The 22,129-nt window shown below is 38.4% G+C and overlaps 1 protein-coding gene across 1 annotated transcript in view; it reads right to left on the reverse strand.

The window, feature by feature from the left end:
- Positions 1-3,274: 3,274 nt before the first annotated feature.
- CATSPERE (catsper channel auxiliary subunit epsilon) overlaps positions 3,275-22,129 on the reverse strand; it is a 145,184-nt gene continuing 126,329 nt past the window's right edge. The window contains exons 20-22 of the mRNA XM_052653544.1: positions 20,725-20,882; positions 12,429-12,482; positions 3,275-3,428 (exon numbers count right to left, since the gene is read on the reverse strand). Of these exons, the coding sequence (XP_052509504.1) occupies positions 3,275-3,428; positions 12,429-12,482; positions 20,725-20,882 (366 nt within the window). The remainder of the gene's footprint in view (positions 3,429-12,428; positions 12,483-20,724; positions 20,883-22,129) is intronic.

Here is a 22,129-nt window from a genome sequence, read left to right on the forward strand (position 1 = left end):
AGCATGCCCCCATCGCCAATCTCCATCTCTCTCTTTTTTTAATATTTATTTTTATTTATTTGGCTGCACCAGGTCTTAGTTTGTTGACAGTCACTCTTTCATTTGTCTTTATGCAGACACATCATTTTACATAAAGAGAAAATTTTCCATGCTATTTTTCTATTGTTTTCCTTCTTCCCCAGTTTTGGGAGTTTTTATATCTTCCCTCTCTCCATCTCTTGATACATCCCTTCTCCCCATCCCACAGTGTACAGACATACACATGCACACGATATACACAAAATGCTGTGTATCTTTCCATACTTTTTCCTGTGTTCTCATATCAGAACTTTTGTGTCATTTATATAATGGGATCATACTGTAAAGTCTTCCCTACATCTTGCTTTTCTCATTTAACGAAATCTTGCCGAAAATCTTCTAAATCAACACACTGATCAATGTGGTCAATGAACAATCATTTATTCAACCGTTCACCTGCTGACAGACATTAATTCTTCCTCTAGCATTCTGTATATGTATGTGTATGTGTATATAGATATATAAAAATCTGTGTATATATATGTGTGTATGTATATATATATATATAATTCTGTGTATATATACATATATACACACATAGATGTATATGAAACTGAGGAGGGCATGGCTACCTACTCCAGTATTCTTGCCTGGAGAATCCCCGTGGACAGAGGAGCCTGGCAGACTACAGTCCACGGGGTCGCAAAGACTCAGACATGACTGAGCAACTAGCACCTCTGGCACGGCGTGTTTATGAAACTATTTGATTGTATGTATATGTTGGTCCTCCTAGCTCATGGATAAACTTCTAATTTCTAAGAGTGGGTCCAAGAGGATTAATATTTTTAATTGATCTTGCTAGACTGTTTTCGAAAAAAGCTTTAAAAATTCACTTTTCCTTCAGAAATTCAGAATTTTTTTTTTCTCATCCCCGATTCTCATTCCTTCCCAAGAGTGTTACCCTTCTGAGTTTTTGCCATGAGGGAAGAAAAGTAACCTCATTGTAACTTTGGTTTATATCTTCCTGACTGCTGGTGTGATTGAACATCCTTGGTGGATAAGCACCTGATTTGGAGCCAGTCTGCCTGAGACTTCACTTACCAGCTGTGTGACCTTAGAAAAATTATTTACCCTCTCTGTGCCAGTTTCCTTGTCTCTATAATGGGATAATAATAGTTCCCATTGCATAGTATGGTTGAAGAGTATTAGATAAATCATTGGGACAGTTTCTGGCACATAGTACACAGTAAAAAAAAGTTTTTAATATGTTTATTGGCTATTTGAATATGCTCTTCTGTGAAATGACTATATCTTTTGCTCATTTGAAATTGGCTCATTTTCTTTCTTTTTTCCATCAAACATTTCTATCAGATCTTGTTTCAAAACCCCTTTCAGAGGGCTGATATGGGGTGGGAGGTGGGAGGGAGGTTCATGATTGGGAACTCATGTACACCCGTGGCGGAGTCATGTCAATGTATGGCAAAACCAATACAGTATTGTAAAGCAAAATAAAGTAAAAATAAAAATTTTTTTTAAAAAGGGAAAAAATTATGCTAAAAAAAAAACCTTTCAATAAAGCTTTTAAAGATGTTTTTCATATATGGCATATACCTTTCATGTTAAATTTAATTCTGTGTAACCTGTCACTACAATGAATAATTTTTATTATTTCTATTGCTAACAAACTGTTATATAAATATTATAGAGAAAAGGTATTGAATTTTAAATATTTATCTCATATTGAGTCATCCAATGGTCTTATTCTAGGAATTCTTGTTCTTAATTTTGGCTTTCCTAGGCATATAATTAATTATTTAAGTTAATTATCTCCTTTTCCCTCTTATTTGTAATGGTTATTTTCCTCTTGTAATATAAGAACCTTCAAAACCGTGATGAACAGCAGGTATCCCTGTCTTGTTCCTGATCTTAGTAAAATGAGGAATTCTGTATGTGGAAATGGCTTTGATTTGTCCCATCAAGTCAAATAGCAAGTCCCATCTTGCTCCTCATCTTCCACTCCTGATGTCTGTGCTGTGGCTTTCAGACTTGTCTAGCTAGCCTCCACAATCACACAAAGCAATACTTTTCCCCACTATTTGGTGAGGGGAAAGGAACCAGTTTATGAAATTAAAGTCCAAGGAGGGAATGAAGAACATGGACCTCCCCCTGGGTGGGCCCTACACAGCTAAAGCTCAGCACACCATGTGTCTTCTGCTTTTCCTCCATAAGTCAGTTCTTTTAAGCACACACACACACACACACACACACAATCTCTTGCTCATTCTCCTCTAGGTGGATATTCATTCTTCAAATATTAATTGTTTAGAAAGCTGTGGTCATGTTTGGACAACTTAAGAAGCTTATTTTGAGCATCAGAATAAAATTTGAAAACTTAAAATTAAGACTTAAAGCATTAGCTTCCTATTTTCAATATTATAAGTTATATTTCATATATATCTTTGACAGACTATTTAAATTCACATACTTATTAAGTCTTTTATACATAAATTAACTACAGCTTTATAAGGTTCATATGAAAAGTTTTATGCAAAATAATATTTGACACATTTATATACTTTCAAAAATTTACTTTCATTCTTAGGAAGGAGTGTAATAGCCAAATTTAGGTAGTTTTTAAAGTTTAAAAATTTTCAAAAACTAAACTCTCATTTACTCTGACAAAAAACAAAATTTAGAATACAGTTTGTCAGTTTCCAAAAAGGACATATCTACCATATGAATGAACCATTTCCTAAGTGTTTCCCCAAGAAAAATTAAAATCTATGTTCACACAATGACCTATAAAAAACTATTCATAGCAGTTTTATTTCTAAGAGTCTAAACCTAGAAAAAATCTCAAATGTTAACTAATAAGTTAACCAACAGTAGAACAGAACACTTAGCAATAAAAAGAATTATAGATTCATGCAAAAACATGAATTAACTTCAAAATCACAATGCTGAATCAAGGAAGCTAGGCAAGAGAGAGCTAGAGAACGCAGCTATAAAAAAATGTTTTTAAGCTATTCAAAACTATATAGACTATCTTAAGATAAAAGTGAACATGCTAAGGATTAATTTAATAACATTATATATTAAAATATTCCTGTTTGGGATAATTTGAGAACAATTTTCAGATTTTGAATTTGATAATACTATGAGTTTATACTTAATATTTCTTGGTCAAAATACACTGTCAATGTAAGTATATATACATACTTCTTCTACATTCATAGTAAATAGATTTTCATTTCTCTCAATTTTTCTTTTTTTTCCTTTCAGATTCGTGCAGTGGCTCATAAATATATTTTCTATAAATCCTCATATAATGGAAGTAGCTCAAAATGAGAATACTGAGGAACAGTAGCATCAGGAGAAAGACGAAAGCTGCAACCATGTAACCATTTGGCCTGAAATAAGAAAAGAAAAGTCATTAGAAGTTGTTGCTCATTTTGCTTGTTAATTTAGTCAAATATTCTTTGAATGGCTAGCTGCTATGCCATTGTTCTCTGTCAGTGATGAATAAGATTTATAGGACATCTTGTCTCTCTCACGGTGTTTTCCTCTTAGTGTTTGAGGCTGACCAGAGAGGAAGATAGGTCATGTGATTGATGGACATGATGAGAGAAGGAGGCTATGGGAGCCAGGTGTCAGGAAGGCCTTCCAATGGAGGTGCCTTTTGAACTGAGATAGGTGAGAGTTAGCTAGATACGACAAGGATTAGGAGTATTAATATGAGTTAGATAAAAATGTTAGAGAGTGGAGAAGGAGACTAAGGGTGCACATAATATTTTAGGCTAGGGGAGATGCATTACCAAGGCGTGGAAGCATCAAAAGACCTTAAGATCAGCCCCAGACATTCTGCAGCTAAAGCTAGCTCAGTGTGACTGGAATTTAGGCGCTAATGCTCAGTGATTCGGGATGAGGAACCATAGGTTGTTCAAGGTGCAAAAGACAGCTTTTATCAAGTTACAGAGGGTGGATTTTGGTATAAAGGCAAGAGGGAGTTTCAGACATGTGATACAGCATTCTCATTTTCGAAGGATGATTCTGATTGTAGTGTGAAGAATAGATGAGTGGGATGCATGAATACGGAGGGAGAAAACCATTTATGAGGTTTTTATAATAACCAATTATGGTGAGAGTTTTAATTGATTACTGGCTGTAAAAATGGGGAGAAATGGATAGGTTTAAGGTATATTTAGAAGTTAGACTGAGTGATCTTGGTGATTAAGATGTGAGGTTTGAGAAATGTGTTAGAATAAAGGATATCTCCTAAATTTGGGGATGAGGTAACTCTGAGGATGGTAGCACTATTTATTGACAGGAAATTCACAGGTAAGAACACTTTAGAGGGTATTTGTGAAAATGGTTGGCTTACTTTTGGGCATATTGAATTTGAAGTACAAGAGGGTCAGCCAGGTGTGTGTGTGTGCGTGTGTGTTGTACACTTAATAGATGCTACTTTCAGCTGGGATCCAGACCTCTTACCTTTTCACCTCATGAGTCTCCCATCAGAGTAGATTTATTTCTTAAGCCAAACACTGTGCTGTTTTCTACTTTGTGTCCTGGTACCTGATTTTAGTTTTTAGTTCCCTTTTAAATCATAATTATTTGTTTGCCATTTTACACTTTTCCCAGGTCCCCAGCCTCGTTAGCCTGACCTTCCTCCTCTGTGGATACGAGTTTAATCTAGCTCCAGTGAATCATTTCCTTCTTAGAAATTAATTAGCTAATTTAATAAATGATCTGATATATGCCACGTACAGTGCTGGGTTCTGGTAAAAACAATAATGGGTAAAAACAGACCTAGTCTTCACCCTTAGAGAGCTTACATTTTAGTGGGGACATAACATTTAATCAGATAATGAGAAAATAAATATAAAATTGAATTTCTAATAAAAACAAAGTAGGAGAGGTAATGCAATGAAAGCTTACTATAGTAGGATTTAAACCTGGTGAATTGGTCAAGAAATGCCCCCAAGAGGAAAAGATAATTATTCTAAACTTTGAAGAATTAAATGGAAGTGGATTTGGTAAAGTTAAGTAGGTAAGGAGGGGAAGGAAGAGATCCGAGATAGAGAAAATAGCATGTGCAGAGCTCCTACTGTAGAACAGAGTATGGAGAAGGCTGGGGATTGAAAGAAGGTTGGTAAGTCTGGAGCTGAGAAAATGAAGGGAATATGATGCAAGATGAGACTGGAGCAGTAGGTAGCAGCTAGGTCAGAAAAGGTTTTGTAGGTCATGTTAAGAAGTCCCCATTTTAAGGAAAGAAACTTGAAAGTTTCAAGCTATCACCATTACAACGAAAAGAATAAAATACTTAGGCATATATCTACCTAAAGAAACAAAAAAGCTATATATAGAAAACTATAAAACACTAGTGAAAGAAATCAAAGAGGACACAAATAGATGGAGAAATATACCATGTTCATGGGTTGGAAGAATCAGTGAACATGAGTATACTACCCAAAGCAATCTACAGATTCAGTGCAATCCCTATCATGCTACCAACAGTATTTTTCACAGAGCTAGAACAAATAATTTCACAATTTGTGTGGAAATAAAAAAAAAACCTCAAACAGCCAAAGCCATCTTGAGAAAGAAGAGTGGAACTGGAGGAATCAACCTGCCTGACTTCAGGCTATACTACAAAGCCACAGTCATTAAGACAGTATGGTACTGGCCCAAAAACAGAAATATAGATCAATGGAACAAAATAGAAAGCCCGGAGATAAATCCATGCACCTATGGACACCTTATCTTTGACAAAGGAGGCAAGAATATACAATGGATTAAAGACAATCTCTTTAACAAGTGGTGCTGGGAAAACTGGTCAACCACTTGTAAAAGAATGAAACTAGAACACTTTCTACCCACTCCAGTGTTCTTGCCTGGAGAATCCCAGGGATGGGGGAGCCTGGTGGGCTGCCGTCTATGGGGTCGCACAGAGTCGGACACGACTGAAGCGACTTAGCAGCAGCAGCAGCAGCAGAACACTTTCTAACGCCATACACAAAAATAAATTCAAAATGGATTAAAGATCTAAATGTAAGACCAGAAACTATAAAATTCCTAGAGGAGAAAAACACTCTCCGACATAAATCACAGCAGGATCCTCTATGACCCACCTCCCAGAATATTGGAAATAAAAGCAAAAATAAACAAATGGGACCTAATTAAACTTAAAAGCTTTTGCACAACAAAGGAAACTATAAGCAAGGTGAAAAGACAGCCTTCAGAATGGGAGAAAATAATAGCAAACGAAGCAACTGACAAAGAGTTAATCTCAAAACTATACAAGCAACTTATGCAGCTCAATTCCAGAAAAATAAACAACCCAATCAAAAAATGGGCCAAAGAACTAAACAGACATTTCTCCAAAGAAGACATACAGATGGTTAACAAACACATGAAAAGATGCTCAACATCACTCATTATCAGAGAAATGCAAATCAAATCCACAATGAGGTGCCATTTTACACCAGTCAGAATGGCTGCTATCCAAAAGTCTACAAGCAATAAATGCTGGAGAGGGTTTGGAGAAAAGGGAACCCTCTTACACTGTTGGTGAGAATTCAAACTAGTACAGCCACTATGGAGAACAGTGTGGAGATTCCTTAAAAAACTGGAAATAGAACTGCCTTATGACCCAGCAATTCCACTGCTGGGCATACACACCGAGGAAACCAGAATTGAAAGAGACACGTGTACCCTAATGTTCATTGCAGCACTGTTTATAATAGGCAGGACATGGAAGCAACCTAGATGTTCATCAGCAGATGAATGGATAAGAAAGCTGTGGTACATATACACAATGGAATATTATTCAGCCATTAAAAAGAATACATTTGAATCAGTTCTAATGAGGTGGATGAAACTGGAGCCTATTATACAGAGTGAAGTAAGCCAGAAAGAAAAACATCAATACAGTATACTAATGCATATATATGGAATTTAGAAAGATGGTAAAAATAACCCTATATGCGAGACAGCAAAAGAGACACACATGTATAGAACAGTCTTTTGGAGTCTGTGGGAGAGGGCAAGGGTGGGACGAATTGGGAGAATGGCATTGAAACATGTATATTATCATATGTGAAACGAATTGCCAGTCCAGGTTCGATGCATGAGACAGGGTGCTCTGGGCTGGTGCACTGGGATGACCCAGAGGGATTGGATGGGGAGGGGGGTGAGAGAAGTGTTCAGGATAGGGAACACATGTACACCCGTAGCAGATTCATATCAATATATGGCAAAACCACTAGAATATTGTAAAGTAATTAGCCTCCAATTAAAATAAATTTATATTTAAAAAGTTTTAAGCTACTAAAATTAGCATTAGGAATCTACTGCAATAATTCAGATCAGAGATAATAGTAACTTGAATTAGAGAGGAGTAGTGGTGATGGGTTTGGTAAGAAGTGGATTCATTCAAGGGCAATTTAAGAGGTTAAATGAATGAGAGTCAGTGACTAGATGAGCTGGAGGAGAGAGAGAGATATGAGTGTGAACCTAGGTTTTGTGTTTTTCAGTTCTGACTGTTAGGTGTCTGGCTTGTGCAGTTGGTTCTGCTATTTCCTGAGAGAGGGGACACTGGAAAAATAGGGATGCCATATTGTTCAATTCCAGAGTGCAGCGTTCACTTATAGCCTCTGTGAATGAATTCTCTGGGAACTGTGCAATGATGACCCATAGAGCTGAATGCAATTACCTTGATGAGTTAGTTTTAGAGTAAGACAAATAATGGGGTAAGGGAATGGGTGATAAGATCATGAGTTCATTTTTGGACATGTGCAGTCTGACCAGTCTTTGAGATATCCAAGAGAAGAGGTTAAGTAGACAGTGGGATATATGGCCCTGGGTGGGGTTAGAGATATGGTTTGGGAGTTGTGTATTTATAGATGCTAATAGAAATCATGGGTATGGATGAGCTTGCCATAGTGAGCAGCTGAGGAAACCAGGACTGAGCCCTCCCTAAGGAAGGTCAGCATTTAATGGCTGGTGATACAGGTTGTGGGTTAAGGCTCTTCACGAGAAAGAAAGAGAATGGCTACAGGAGGCTAGGAAAACCTATAGAGCTATATGGCAGCCAAAGGCAAAGTCAACTCTAATGAATGCTCAAATATAATGTGGACTGAGCAGTGTCTGTCAGATTTAGTGCAGGCCAGTTCCATTTCAAGCTGGTGACTAAGGAAGCCCCTGAACTTACATCCTCCCACAGACATACCTGTCCTACAGCTATGTGTAGAACAATTCTCTCCAAAAGAAAACCAGAAATTCACCGAGCAATGCCTACACATTGGGTGAATAAGAAAAACCCACGCACATAAAAACAGGTAGGGAGAGACTGAGGCACCATCTCACCCAAAACCTCATCCTAGAAAAGCAATATGGAGAGGGAGCTCACAACTCTTAACTTCTCCCTAAGAGGTTTGGATCTAATATCCAGTACCTCAACTTTTAAAACTTCCACCTGAGGGACGGGACCCCCTAAACACCTAGCTTTGAAAGTCAACTGGGCTTCACGCATGAAACCCACGAGGATAGAGTAAACAAACACACTCCTGAGAACTCTTGGTAGCTAGCCCCTCTCTCATTATCCATCACTCCCTCTCCACCCCAGCACAGAGCCAGCAGACTGAAATGCTCATTTCCCAATCTTTCCACGAAAGAGTTGTTGTTCAGTTGCTAAGTTGTGTCCATCTCTTTGAGACTCCATGGACTGCAGCAGGCCAGGCCTCCCTGTCCCTCACCATCTCCCGGAGTTCACCCAAGTTCATAGCTGTTGAATTAGTGATGCTATCCAATCATTTCAGCCTCTGCTGCCCTCTTCTCCTTTTGCCTTCAATCCTTCCCAGCATCAGGATCTTTTTCAATGGGCTAGTTGCTTATCCTAGAAGCTGCCATCTGAGGGCTAGGCTCCTAATATAACATTAATCTAGGGGCCTCCCCAGAGACTGGGGAAGCTGGCAGGTGCCCTCTTGCTGCCTCTCCCCAGGTCACCTGAAATGATGATATCTCTGCAGTGATGCTGTGCATTCTTCTGATGCCCCAGCTTCCATGGCTATTCCTCAGGGGGACACACCACTTGATCACCTGGCTCTGGTAGGCAGCAGAGCTTAAGTTCACTAGTCCCACAGGACTGTGTCAGAGAAACTATTCTTAACTGGTTATTCTCTCAGGGCTCAGCACAGAGGGAAGAGACAGCAAGGCCCATCTCCCAATCTTTTTCTAAAAGTAATCCACTTGCATACTTTGAAAGCTGCTGCTTGTGTGTCCAGCTTCCAGCCAGCCTGCATCTAGGTTCTGACTGAGATCCTCTCTCTGGGACAGTGACAGGTCTTGGTACACCCTCAACTACTGGGGAATGCTAAGAACTAAGAAGGCAGCTTGGGCAATCACAAGGGTTTAAAGGACAATAACTAGGGCTGGGGCAAACAGTAAGTTCCATCTTCTACATAAGACCACTCCTTCTTGCCTGGGAGAAGTGGCTGTTTTATCTATTGCATAGAAACTAACACAGAAAAATCAAGGGAAATGAAGAAACAGAGAAATAATTTCCAAACAAAAGTACAAGATAAAAACTTCAGAAGCAGACCTTCATGAAATGGAGATAGGTAATTTACCTGATAAAGAGTTCAAAATAATGGTCATGAAGGTGCTCACTGAGATCAGGAGAACAATGCATGAGCAAGTGAGAATTTCAATAGAGATAGAATATGTAAAAAAGTGCCCAACAGATTTAGTGCAGGTCAAAGCTATTTTAATGAGAAGTAATGGGTGGAGTGATAAGATAGAAAGCACGCTGGATGGGTTAGCAAAATAGGGATGAAATACAGGGAAATGGGGCTTCCCAGGTGGTGCTAGTGGTAAAGAACCCACACGCCAGTGCAGGAGACATAAAGGACTTCGGGTTCAATCCCCGAGTCTGGAAGATCACCTGGAGTAGGAAATGGCAACCCAGTATTCTTGCCTGGAGAATCCCATGGACAGAGGAACCTGGAGGGCTACAAGTTGGACAAGACTGAGCACATCAGTGTTACTTCAGTGTCGAAGTAGTTGTTACAAAGAGTGGAGAGTGGAAACTTTGGTTGAACAGAGAAAGAAAGGTTTCCAGGTAGTGTTTGGCGACTTCTATAAAATTGGTGATCAATTTGCCCTGTTGTGTATCTTTCTTTACTTGGCGCATCAGATGTCACTGCAAAGAAAGCAGGTAGTCTGGGGCTTGTCAAGAGGGGGTGCCACATTCTAGAAAGGTAAGAGAGTTCTGCTGCTGCTGCTGCTGCTGCGAAGTTGCTTCAGTCGTGTCCAACTCTGCGCGACCCCATAGATGGCAGCCCACCAGGCTCCCCCATCCCTGGGATTTTCCAGGCAAGAACACTGGAGTGGGTTGCCATTTCCTTCTCCAATGCAGGAAAGTGAAAAGTGAAAGTGAAGTTGCTCAGTCGTGTCCGACTCTTCGAGACCCCATGGACTGCAGCCCACCAGGTTCCTCTGTCCATGGGATTTTCCAGGCAAGAACACTGGAGTGGGGTGCCATTGCCTTCTAGAAAGTAGTTATTAAAACAGTAGGCCTTGTCTGAAATGTATGAAAATAGGAAATAAAAAGGAAGAGGTTAGAAGTAGAGGTGAAGGGACTTCCCTGGTGGTCCAGTAGCTAAGACTCCATGCTCCCAATGCAGGGGTTCTGGGTTCTATCTCTGGTCAGGGAACTAGATCCCATGGGCCACAACTAAGAGTTTGCAGGCTGCAACTAAAGATTTTGCATCCTGCAACCAAAAAAAAAAAAAAGATACTGCATGCCTTCATTAAAAGAAAAAAAAAATTTAGAGGTTAAGGTCCCAATGAAGATGAAGAAGAGTTGTAGTGGGTGTAGCTGAATTAGCAAACTGGGAATGTCTGAGAATAAGATGTCTGAATTGATGCTTTAGTAAGCAGAGAAGTTATGATAGTATTGATTATGCCTAAGACATAACATTGGGAGAGGATGGCCAAAGTACAGTGCAGGAGGGGGACATCAAGGATTAGGAAAGGCCACAATGGGGGGTGCTTGCCATAGAGGTGAACACAGGATGGCATTGAATGAAGGGGAGTTTGGAGAGGGTGCAGTGGTGAGGACAGAGAAAGGACAGGGGTACAGCAAGTGCCAGGAACCTCAAAGGATAAGTGTTTTAAAATTTTGTTTTCTGTTTTTCAAAAGAATCATGATCTGCGAGTAGTGATGGTGCTCTGTGGCACAGACAGAGCTCAGAGGACAGGACTTAGGTGAATTCGCTGGTTTAACGGTGGCAACTCCAAAGGACACAGTGGAAAACTTGAGGTGGTTGAGAATTGGGCCAGAAAGCAAAGAAACAGTAAGATCTTTGCCTCCTACAAACTGATCTCCAGTTGCTGGTTTGCTCATGAAAAGGGCTCTCTTACCACCAGCTAACCTCTGCTCTGCCTCTGGACCCTTCAGGGCTCAGGCATGACAGACTGAACTGCAGTCACTAAACTAAAGGACTGTCCCTGTGTTGCACCATATTCTCTGGTTGCTGAAATCCAGCTCCTGAGAGGTGAGCTGGGCAAATAGGTGAAATCCCTTAGTAGGTGAGATCTCCATTTACTCTTTCCTCTCCTCCCTAACTCATCAAATCCCTCCCTGTTCTGTTGGTGGATACTTGCATGGACATATGTTCTTAATATTCATCTAAAGCAAACATATAGATCTAACGAGAAAGAGAAGTTGCTGCCAAAAGGCTATACATGTTTCCCAAAGTTACTTATTCTTAGAAACAGGCATGACTTATCTCATTTGCAGATTATTCATACCATTAACCTCCCATTAAGGAGGTTAAGGAGTCAGTAATATTTAAAATAGGGCCATAAGTAGTTTGTTTATGGTCCACTCTTGTTTAATGTTTTCCAAAACAAAAAACAAAAACATAGGACAGAGAAACAGAATCATCTGCACTCCCAACTTTTGTGTTAAGACATTTTATTCTGCTCTCGAAGGAGACTAAAGCTGAGTCCCGGGAAATGCTTTTCCTACCGGTTTCCTGTGTGCATGGGAATGATGACTGGTGGTCAAGGGCTGACCCAGAGTCAGCAGGAGCACAGCCACTGCCTCCTTCCTGTCCCTACTGCTGCAGTCTACCGTGTGCCCTTAGGTGGAGTTGAAAGTCACTTTTGATTGGGAAGACAATGGCTGTTGAGGAGGATGAGCATAAGGAGACCTGAGGTGCAGTAACAATTCTCAGGAATTCATTCCTGCTTTATCCTTGGTATAACAGACACATACAACCTTTAGGATGTCACATATAGGACAGAAGTATAAAGGTCCCAGGAAAAGAGGCGAGAGCTGTGTTTCCTTTTCTGTATCTTTTACAACTTCCCAAATTAAAGCCTATTTAGGCACCTGTCATTACCTGGGAATCACTCCAAAGGTCTCTATTGCAAATATAGTGGTTAGGTTACAGAAACTGCAATAAAGAAAAATATTAAAGATTAGATTAAATACAATATATAAAAGACTCTGGCCCATCTCTATGGTAACCAAATCAGGTATAATCTTAGTTAAGGTGTCACTTTCTTTTTTATTTTTTGTTTCAAGATAGTTAGTAATTTTATTACTACCAAAAGAAATTTTAGTCAAACTGAGTATTGCCTTCCATTTTACAGAGAAAAATCTCCACTGTAATGAATGGGAATTATGAATGAAATATATTTTAATGTATACTCCTTTCTTTGTTCTGTTGATAATTTCACTGCAAATCACAGTGGGTAGACTCATGTGGAAGAATTGATAGGCATTTTGTTCCCTTCAGTGGACAACTTCACTAATTTCATTAGTTTTATTTTATTTTTTCGCATTTTTTAAAAATTGAACTACAGTATAGTTGATTTACAAAGCTGTGTTAATTGCAAGTGTAAAGCAAGGTGATTCAGTTATACATTTATCTATTCTTTTTCAGATTCTTTGCCCTTATAAGTTATTATAAAATATTGAGTATAGTTCCCTCTGCTAAATGATAGATTCTTGTTGTTTATCTATATTATATGCAGTAGTCTCTATATGCTAACCCAACCTTCTAATTTATCCCTCCCATCTTTTTTCCCTTTGGAAACCATAAATTTGCTTTCTATGTCTGTGAGTCTATTTCTGTTCTGTGAATAAATTCATTTTTGTCCTTTTTTAGGACATATAATATCCACATATAAGTGATATTATATGATATTTGTCTCTGTCTTGCTTATTTCACTTAGGATGGTAATCTCTAGGTCCATCCATATTGCTGCAAATGGCATTATTTCCTTCATGTTTGTGGCTGAGTAATATTCTGCTGTGTATTTGTGTGTGTGTGTATAAAACATCTTCTTTATCCATTCACCTGTTGATAGACATTTAGGTGGCTTCTATGTCCTGGCTATTGTAAATAGTGATGCAGTGAACATTGAAGTGCATGTAACTTTTCAGATTATAGTTTCCTCCAGAAATATGCCCAGGAGTGGGATCCCTTGATCATATGGTAGCTCTATATTTAGTTTTTTAAGAAACCTCCATACTGTTCTCCATAGTGGCTGTACCAATTTACATATCTACAACAGTGTAGAAGGGTTCCCTTTTCTCCACATCCTTTCTGTGAAAGTGAAAGTCGCTCAGTTGTGTCCGACTCTCTGTGAGCCCATGGACTATACATAGTCCATGAAATTCTCCAGGCCAGAATACTGGAGTGGGTAGCCATTCCCTTTTCCAAGGGATCTTCCCAACCCAGGGATCAAACCCAGGTCTCCCACATTGCAGATGGATTCTTTACCGGCTGAGCCACCAGGGAAGCTCTAGCATTTATTATCTGTAGACTTTTTGGTAATGGCCATTCTGATGGATGTAAGGTGATACTTCACTGTAGTTTTGATTTGCATTTCTATGATAATTATCAATGTTGGATATTTTTTTCATGTACCTCTTGGTCATCTCTGTGTGGAGAAATGTCTATTTAGATCTTTGGCCCATTTTTTTGATTGGGTTATTTGTTTTTTTTTATATTGAGCTATATGAGCTGTTTGTAAATTTGTGAAATTAATCACTTGTCAGCAGAATTGTTCGCAGATATTTTCTCCCAGTCCATAGGTTGTCTTTTCATTTTGTCTATGGTTTGTTTTCCTGTGCAAAAGCTTTTAAGTTTAACTAGGCCCCGTTTGCTTATTTTTGTTTTTATTTTTACTACTCTAGGGGATGATTCAAAAAGACATTGCTGTGATTTATGTCAGAGTGTTCTGCCTGTGTCTTCATCTGTGAGCTTTATAGTATCCAGTCTTACATTTAGGCTTTTAATCCATTTTGAATTTAATTTTATATGTGGTGTTAAACAATGTCCTAATTTTATTCTTCTACATGGAGCAGTTCAATTTTCCCAGTACCACTTATTGAAGAGTGATACTTTTTTCCAATGTATATTTTTGCCACCTTTGTCATAGAGTAATTGACCATAGATGTGTGGGTTTACCTCTGTCTTTCTATCCTGTCCCATTGACCTATATTTCTATTTTTATGCCAAACTGTTTTGATAACTGAAGCTTCATAGTGTAGTCTGAAGTCAAGGATCCTGATTCCTCCAGCTCCATTTTTCTTTCTTAGGATTACTTTGATTACTTGAGGTCTTTTGTGTTTTCATAAAACTTTTAAGATTTTTTTGGTTCTAGTTCTGTGAAAAATACAATTGGTAATTTGAAAATGATTGTTTTGAATCTGTAGATTGCTTCAGGTAGTATAATCATTTTGGCAGTATTGATCCTTCCAATCCAAGAACATGGTATATCTTTCTAGTTGTATCATCTTCAGTTTCTTTAATCAGCATCTTATAGTTTTCAGAGTACAAGTCTTTTGTCTCCTTAGGTTTATCCCTAGGTATTTTATCTCTCAAAATTTAGCATATTTCTTGGAATGAGATAGTGTATAACTAAATAAACATTAATAATATATGATTTCACCTATCTTCATGTGGAAGAAGAGAGAGGAAAAGAACTTAATTTTATTGAGTCCTTGCTATGCGCCCAGCAAAATTAGAGATTTTTACCCAGATACATCATTTAATCCTCAGAATAAAGATAGGTTATACTGACTTACTTTACAGATAAATAAACTTGAAAAGACCGCTATTTGCTTAAGACTAGATAGTTACTAATGGCAAAATTTGGACTCAAACCAAAGTAGACTCTCTAGCATAATGTTCTCAAGGTCCATTGATATTGTTTCCAGTGACAAGATATCCTTCTTTTTATGGCCAGATAATATTCTATTCTGGGGCTTCCCTGGTGGCTCAGTGGGTAAAGCATCTGCCTACATTGCAGGAGACCTGGGTTCGATCCCTGGGTCAGGAAGATCCCCTGGAGAAGGAAATGGCAACCCACTCCAGTACTCTTGCCTGGAAAATCCCATGGACTGAGAAGCCTGGTAGGCTACAGTCAATGGGGTCGCAAAGAGTCAGACACGACTGAGCGACTTTCCCTTCCATATACCACATTTTCTATAACAATTCATCCACCCTTGGACACTTACATTTGTTCCATATCTTGGCAGTTGTAAATAATGCTGCAGTGAACATTTAGTTCAGTTAAGTTCAGTTGCTCAGTCTGTCCAGCTCTTTGCAACCCCATGGACTGCAGCACGCCAGGCTTCCCTGGCCATCATCAACTCCTGGAGCTTGCTCAAACTCATGTCCATCAAGTCAGTGATGCCATCCAACCATTTCATCCCCTGTTGTCCCTTTCTCCTTCTGCCTTCAACCTTTCCCAGCATTAGGGTCTTTTCCAATGAGTCAGTTTTTCACATCAGGTGACCAAAGTATTGGAGCTTCAGCTTCAGCATCAGTCCTTCCAATGAATATTCAGGACTGATTTCCTTTAGGATGGACTGGTTAGATATCCTTCTAGTCCAAGGGACTTTCAAGAGTCTTCTCCAATACCACAGTTCTTTATGGTCCAACTCTCACATCCATACATGACTACTGGAAAAAACCATAGCTTTGACTAGACAGATCTTTGTCAGTAAAGTAATGTCTCTGCTTTTTAATATGCTATCTAGGTTGGTCATAGCTTTTCTTCCAAGGAACAAGCATCTTTTAATTTTATGGCTGCAGTCACCATCTGCAGTGATTTGGTAGCTCCCCAAAACAGTCTCTCACTCTTTCCATTATTTCCCCATCTATTTGCCATGAAGTGATGGGACCAAATGCCATGATCTTAGTTTTCTGAATGTTGAGTTTTAAGCCAACTTTTTCACTCTCCTCTTTCATTTTCATCAAGAGGCTCTTTAGTTACTCTTTGCTTTCTGCCATAAGGGTGGTATCATATGCATATCCAAGCTTATTGATATTTCTCCTGGCAGTCTTCATTCCAGCTTGTGCTTCCTCCAGCACAGCATTTCTCATGATGTACTCTGCATATCAGTTAAATAAGAAGGGTGACAATATACAAGCTTCAGGTATTCCTTTCACAATTTGGAACCAGTCTGTTGTTCCATGTCCAGTTCTAACTGTTGCTTCTTGACCTGCATACAGTTTTCTCAGGAGGCAGGTCAGGTAGTCTGGTATTCCCATCTCTTTCAGAATTTTCCACAGTTTGTTGTGATCTAAATAGGCAAATGCTTTGGCATAGTCAATGAAGCAGAAATAAATATTTTTCTGGAACTCTCTTGCTTTTTCTGTGATCCAATGGATGTTAACAATTTGATCTCTGGTTCCTCTGCCTTTTCTAAATCCAGCTTGAACATCTGGAAGTTCACGGTTCACGTACTGTTGCAGCCTAGCTTGGAGAATTTTGAGTGTTACCTTGATAGTATGTGAATGAGTGAAATTGTGTGGTAGTTTGAACATTCTTTGGCATTACTCTTCTTTGGGATTGAAATGAAAAGTGACATTTTCCAGTCCTGTGGCCACTGCTGAGTTTTCCAGATTTGCTGGCATATTGAGTGCAGCACTTTCACAGCATCAGTTTTTAGGATTTGAAATAGCTCAGCTGAAATTTCGTCACCTCCACTAGCTTTGTTTGCAGTGAACATGGGGGTGCATATATCTTTTCAAGTTGGTGTTTTTGTTTACTTTAGATAGTACAGAGGAATGGAATAGTTGAATCATATGGTAGATTCTATTTAATATTTTCAGAAATCTCCATAACTGTTTTCCATAATGGCTACATAAATTTACATTCCCACCTACAGTGCACAAGGGTTTCCTTTTCTTTACATGCTCATCAACATTCACCTCTTATCTTTTTGGTAACAGTCATTCCAACAGGTGTGAGGTGATATATCACTGTGGTTTTGATTTGTATTTCTCTGATAATTAGTCATATTGTAGACCCTTTCATGTACTCGTTGGCCATCTGTATATCTTCTTGGCAAAAATGTATAATTAGTTCCATTTTAAAATTGGATTGTTTTTCCTTTTTGATATTGAGTTATATGAATTCTTTATATATTTTGATATTAACCCCTTATCAGATATATAATTTGCAAATACTTTCTCTCATACTGTAGGTTGCCTTTTCATTTTATTGTGGGTTTCCTTTGCTGGGCAGAAGTTTTTTAGTTTGAGGTAGTTTCACTTATTTTTTATTTTGTTGGTGTCAAACAAAAAAATACTGCAAAGACTCACATGTAGGAGCTTACCATCTATATTTATTTCTAGGAGTTTTATGGTTTTAGGGCTGTCAGTGTTCCATTTGCAGTTAATTTTTGTGTATGATGTTAGATAGTGGTCTAATATCATTCTTTCACAGGTCTAATGTTCCCAACATTGTTTTTGAAGAGATTGTCCTTTCCCCCACTGTATATTCTTGGCTACTTTGTCATAAATTAAGTGCCTGAATATGTGTGAGTTTATTTCTGGAGACTTCTGTTTTATCCCATTGATCCATGTGTCTTTTTATATGTATATCATACTGTTTTGATTATTGCTTTGCAATATAGTTCGAAATCAGGGAGTATGATGCTTTCAGCTTTGTTGTTCTTTCTCAAGACTGCTTTGGCTTTGGGGGATCTTTTGCGGTTGCATACAAATTTTAGGATAGTTTGTTCTATTTCTGTGAAAAACATCATTGGAATTTTGATAGGGGTTGCTTTGAATCTGTAGATTGGTTGGGTAATATGGAACTTTTTCTTCCTCTTCATTTTTTCTTTTTTTTGAAGAGCTTTCCACTCAGCTCCTTTTCTCATAACCCTCAGTTCCTTTACTGTGGGTATGTCTTAAAAGCTCTTTTCTTCTAGTATGTCAGTTAGCTTATTCACTGTGGAAGATGCCCACATTTGTATTTTCAAAACTCTTTACCATCAGCTATTCTCTCCAACTCTAGTCCTAAAGCATCTGTCTATCAATGTGGGAGACCTAGGTTTGATCCCTGGGTCGGGAAGTTTCCCTGGAGAAGGAAATGGCAACCCACTCCAGTACTCTTGCCTAGAAAATCCCATGGACGAAGGAGCCTGGTGCAGGCTACTGTCCATGGGGTTGCAAAAAATCGGACACGACTGAGCAATTTCACTTCACTTCATTTCAGGACATCTTCACTCAGATATTTCATTGTCCTCTCATATGCAAAGTCAGAACTCTCATCTCATTATTTCCTGCAAAGCAAAACCACCTCATTATCTACTGTGGTCCAAGAAAATACCATAATTTTTAATCACCTAGTCTAGAAAACTTGAAACCATATACATTCCTTCTTTTCCTTCATTTGGCACATTAGATCAATATAATATCTCTTTCCCTGATAACTATTTATTAGACTTTTTCCTTTCCATTCTTACTGGCAGCACAGCTTCCTTTGATCCTTATCTTGTTAATTCCATTTCTCTCATTTATCTATAATTTATTTTCTGTTCATAGGATTCTTTCGTCTCGGGCTAATTGTCCTAGAACTACTCTCTCATCACAATACTCCTCTAGTAAAGATACTAAAGAGGCTCTCTAAGACATGGTTTGACATTGACTTCAACTTTATGAATTGCCTTGGATTAATTTCCATCCTTTGTTTTTTACCTTCCTCATGCAAAGTATTGCGTTGGCCATATGAATGAACTTTTTGGCCAACCCAAAATTTTCCACCTTCTTTCACGAGCCATATACAGTATGTTAATGTCCAGCTCAATTCCATCATTAGTGTGATTTCTTTCATTTGAAGGGTCTGTCTTAGTTCTCTGACAATATAAATTCTTAATATTTCCTGTCCTCTGGGAAATTTTCTCCTGATGCTCAATATTGATTTTTCCCATCTCTGAATTATTATTGTGCTTATCAATAATATAAATGGTTATATTCGAAAAATATGTGTTTGCTCTGACTTAACCTCCTTTGGTCTTATGTGTACCCTCCACTCTTCCTTCCCCAACCAGTTTAATTACAAATAACTTGAAGGCTGAGATTATCCTTATGCTCTATTTTGCATCTATCATAGCAATGAAACATAGTAAAGTACTCAGAATGTTAACTGTGAATAGATTATGTTGAACATGAAATCCTATCTCTTACTGCCACAGAATGTTTAACATGATTGCTCCAAAGTGAAAAAGCAAATATGACACGAATACTTCAGTGATATTGTGGGTTCAGTTTCAAACCACCAGAATAAAGTCAACACTGCAATAAAGCGAGTCACACCAAGTTTTTGGTTTCCCGGTGCATATAAAAGTTACGTTTACACTATACTGTAGTCTATTAAGTGTGCAATAGCATTATGTCTAAAAAAAGAATGTACTTATCTTAATTAAAAATACTTTATTTCTCAAAAATGCTAACCATCATCAGAGCCTTCAATAAATCATAATCTTTTTGTTGGGGGGGGGGTTTAAAATATTGCAGGCATTACTAAAATGTGACCCAGAGACATGAAGTGAGCAAATACTCTTGGACAAATGGCACTGATAAACCTCACTGACCAAGGGTTGCTACAAACCTTCAATGCAGTATCTTTGAAGTACAATAAAACAAAGCATAATAAAATGAGGTATGCCTGTAATTGGATAGCTGGGTGATATCAAATTAAATCAAGAAAATAAAAATGCAATTTTTAGAAACTAACAGTGGAAAGAGTGGCTGACTATTTTTCTGGGCTCCAAAATCACTGTGGATGGTGATTGCAGCCACGAAATTAAAAGACGCTTGCTCCTTGGAAGGAAAGTCATAACCAACCTAGACAGCATATTAAAAATCAGAGACATTACTTTGCTGACAAAGATCTGTCTAGTCAAGGCTATGGTTTTTCCAGTGGTCATGTATGGATGTGAGAGTTGGACTGTGAAGAAGGCTGAGTGCTGAAGAATTGATGCTTTTGAACTGTGGTGTTGGAGAAGACTCTTGAGAGTCTCTTGGACAGCAAGGAGATCCAACCAGTCCATTCTGAAGGAGATCAGTCCTGGGTGTTCATTGGAGGGACTGATGTTGAAGATGAAACTCCAATACTTTGGCCACCTGATGCAGAAAGCTGACTCATTGGAAAAGACCCTGATGCTGGGAAAGATTGAGGGAGGGAGGAGAAGGGGACGACAGAGGATGAGATGGTTGGATGGCATCACCGACTCAATGGACATGGGTTTGGGTGAACTCCGGGAGCTGGTGATGGACAGGGAGGCCTGGCATACTGTGGTTCATGGGGTCGCAAAGAGTCGGACACAACTGAGCGACTGAACTGAACTGAATGCTAAAACTATTATCATGGAACATGTATATTCACCTATAGTTTGGATCCAGGATCTTCACACGAAACACATATATTCCAGAATGGTCCAAGGGCCAAACCAAATGGTTATGGTTAGACTTGTTGATGATCTCATATGGTTGAGTTAAATCTCCTGGTTTTCCAATAGCATAAGAAAAACAATGCTTATAGTTCTGAATAGAAAATAAAAAGCTTAAGGTCATTATCTGAATTTTATAAACAAAATTATATTCCCATATGTTTATTTTGGAAAATTATTTAAAGATATAATAATTATTCCCATCTCTTCTATCATTTTAGTGCTGTATATTAATAGTATTTTTAGAGGCTATCTTGGGTTAAAGTCTGATTAAAAGTCAAGCTTAGTGAAAGCAAGTACTTTATTTGCAAACAATAATAAATTAGATTGTTGAGAATCTGTAAGTATTTTATTTCCCTAAATCTAAAAAGTACAAAGTTCTTCATGGATACTTAATGTAGGGACAGATACAATTTTGATTATAAGGTATGGATACAATAGTAGTTAAATTGATAGCTTTCCATGAATGATGTCAGATTTGTGATCACCAAAGAAGATTTAGCTTTGGGACCAGGGACCAGGCTTGGTCACTCAAGAGCTTTTGTGTAGCAGAGTTTTACTAAAGTAAAAGGTAAAGCATCTGTCTAGAATGTGGGAGACCCGGGTTTGAGCCCTGGGTTGGGAAGATCCCCTGGAGAAGGAAATGGCAATCCACCCCAGTATTATTGCCTGGCAATCCACCCAGTATTATAAATGGAAAATCCCATGGACAGAGGAGCCTGGTAGGCTACAGTCTATGGGGTCACAAAGAGTCGGACACGACTGAGTGATTTTACTTTTTTCACTAAAGCAAAAAAAAGGACAGAGAAAGCTTCTGACATAAACATTAGAAGGGGGACAGAAAACGCCCCACTAGCTAGTCTTACAAAGGCCTTATATACTTTAACCAGACCCACTCCCATAACAATACATCTTAAATTGACAAGATTAGAACAATAGAAAAGTCTTACCAGACTGACTCCCCCAACATACATATTAATATAACAAGATTAGTCAGAAGGTTCTTGCTAAGAAGGAGAAATATGTCCTCGAACAGGATACATTGTTATTATATAATCATTAATACAGAGCTTAAGGAAAAACATACCCTTGAGCAAGATGAGTTTTGTAGTGTTATTATTAGCTGTGGGCTTAAAAAAATAAGTGACTAAGACTAAGGAATGTAGGAAAAAAAAGTTTGTCCCTTTTCTCCTCCTGGAGAGCCCTGGACTCCTTCCTTGAGAGCCCTGTACTTCTTATGACCTACTTAAGAATCAGCTCTCTCAAAATCTTCCCCTAGGAGTTTTATTTATTCCCATTTACCACTACTGTCTCTCCGTGGGTCTCAAGATACAAACTGGA

This window comes from Budorcas taxicolor, chromosome 16, assembly GCF_023091745.1.
Source record: "Budorcas taxicolor isolate Tak-1 chromosome 16, Takin1.1, whole genome shotgun sequence".
Lineage (NCBI taxonomy): Eukaryota > Metazoa > Chordata > Mammalia > Artiodactyla > Bovidae > Budorcas > Budorcas taxicolor.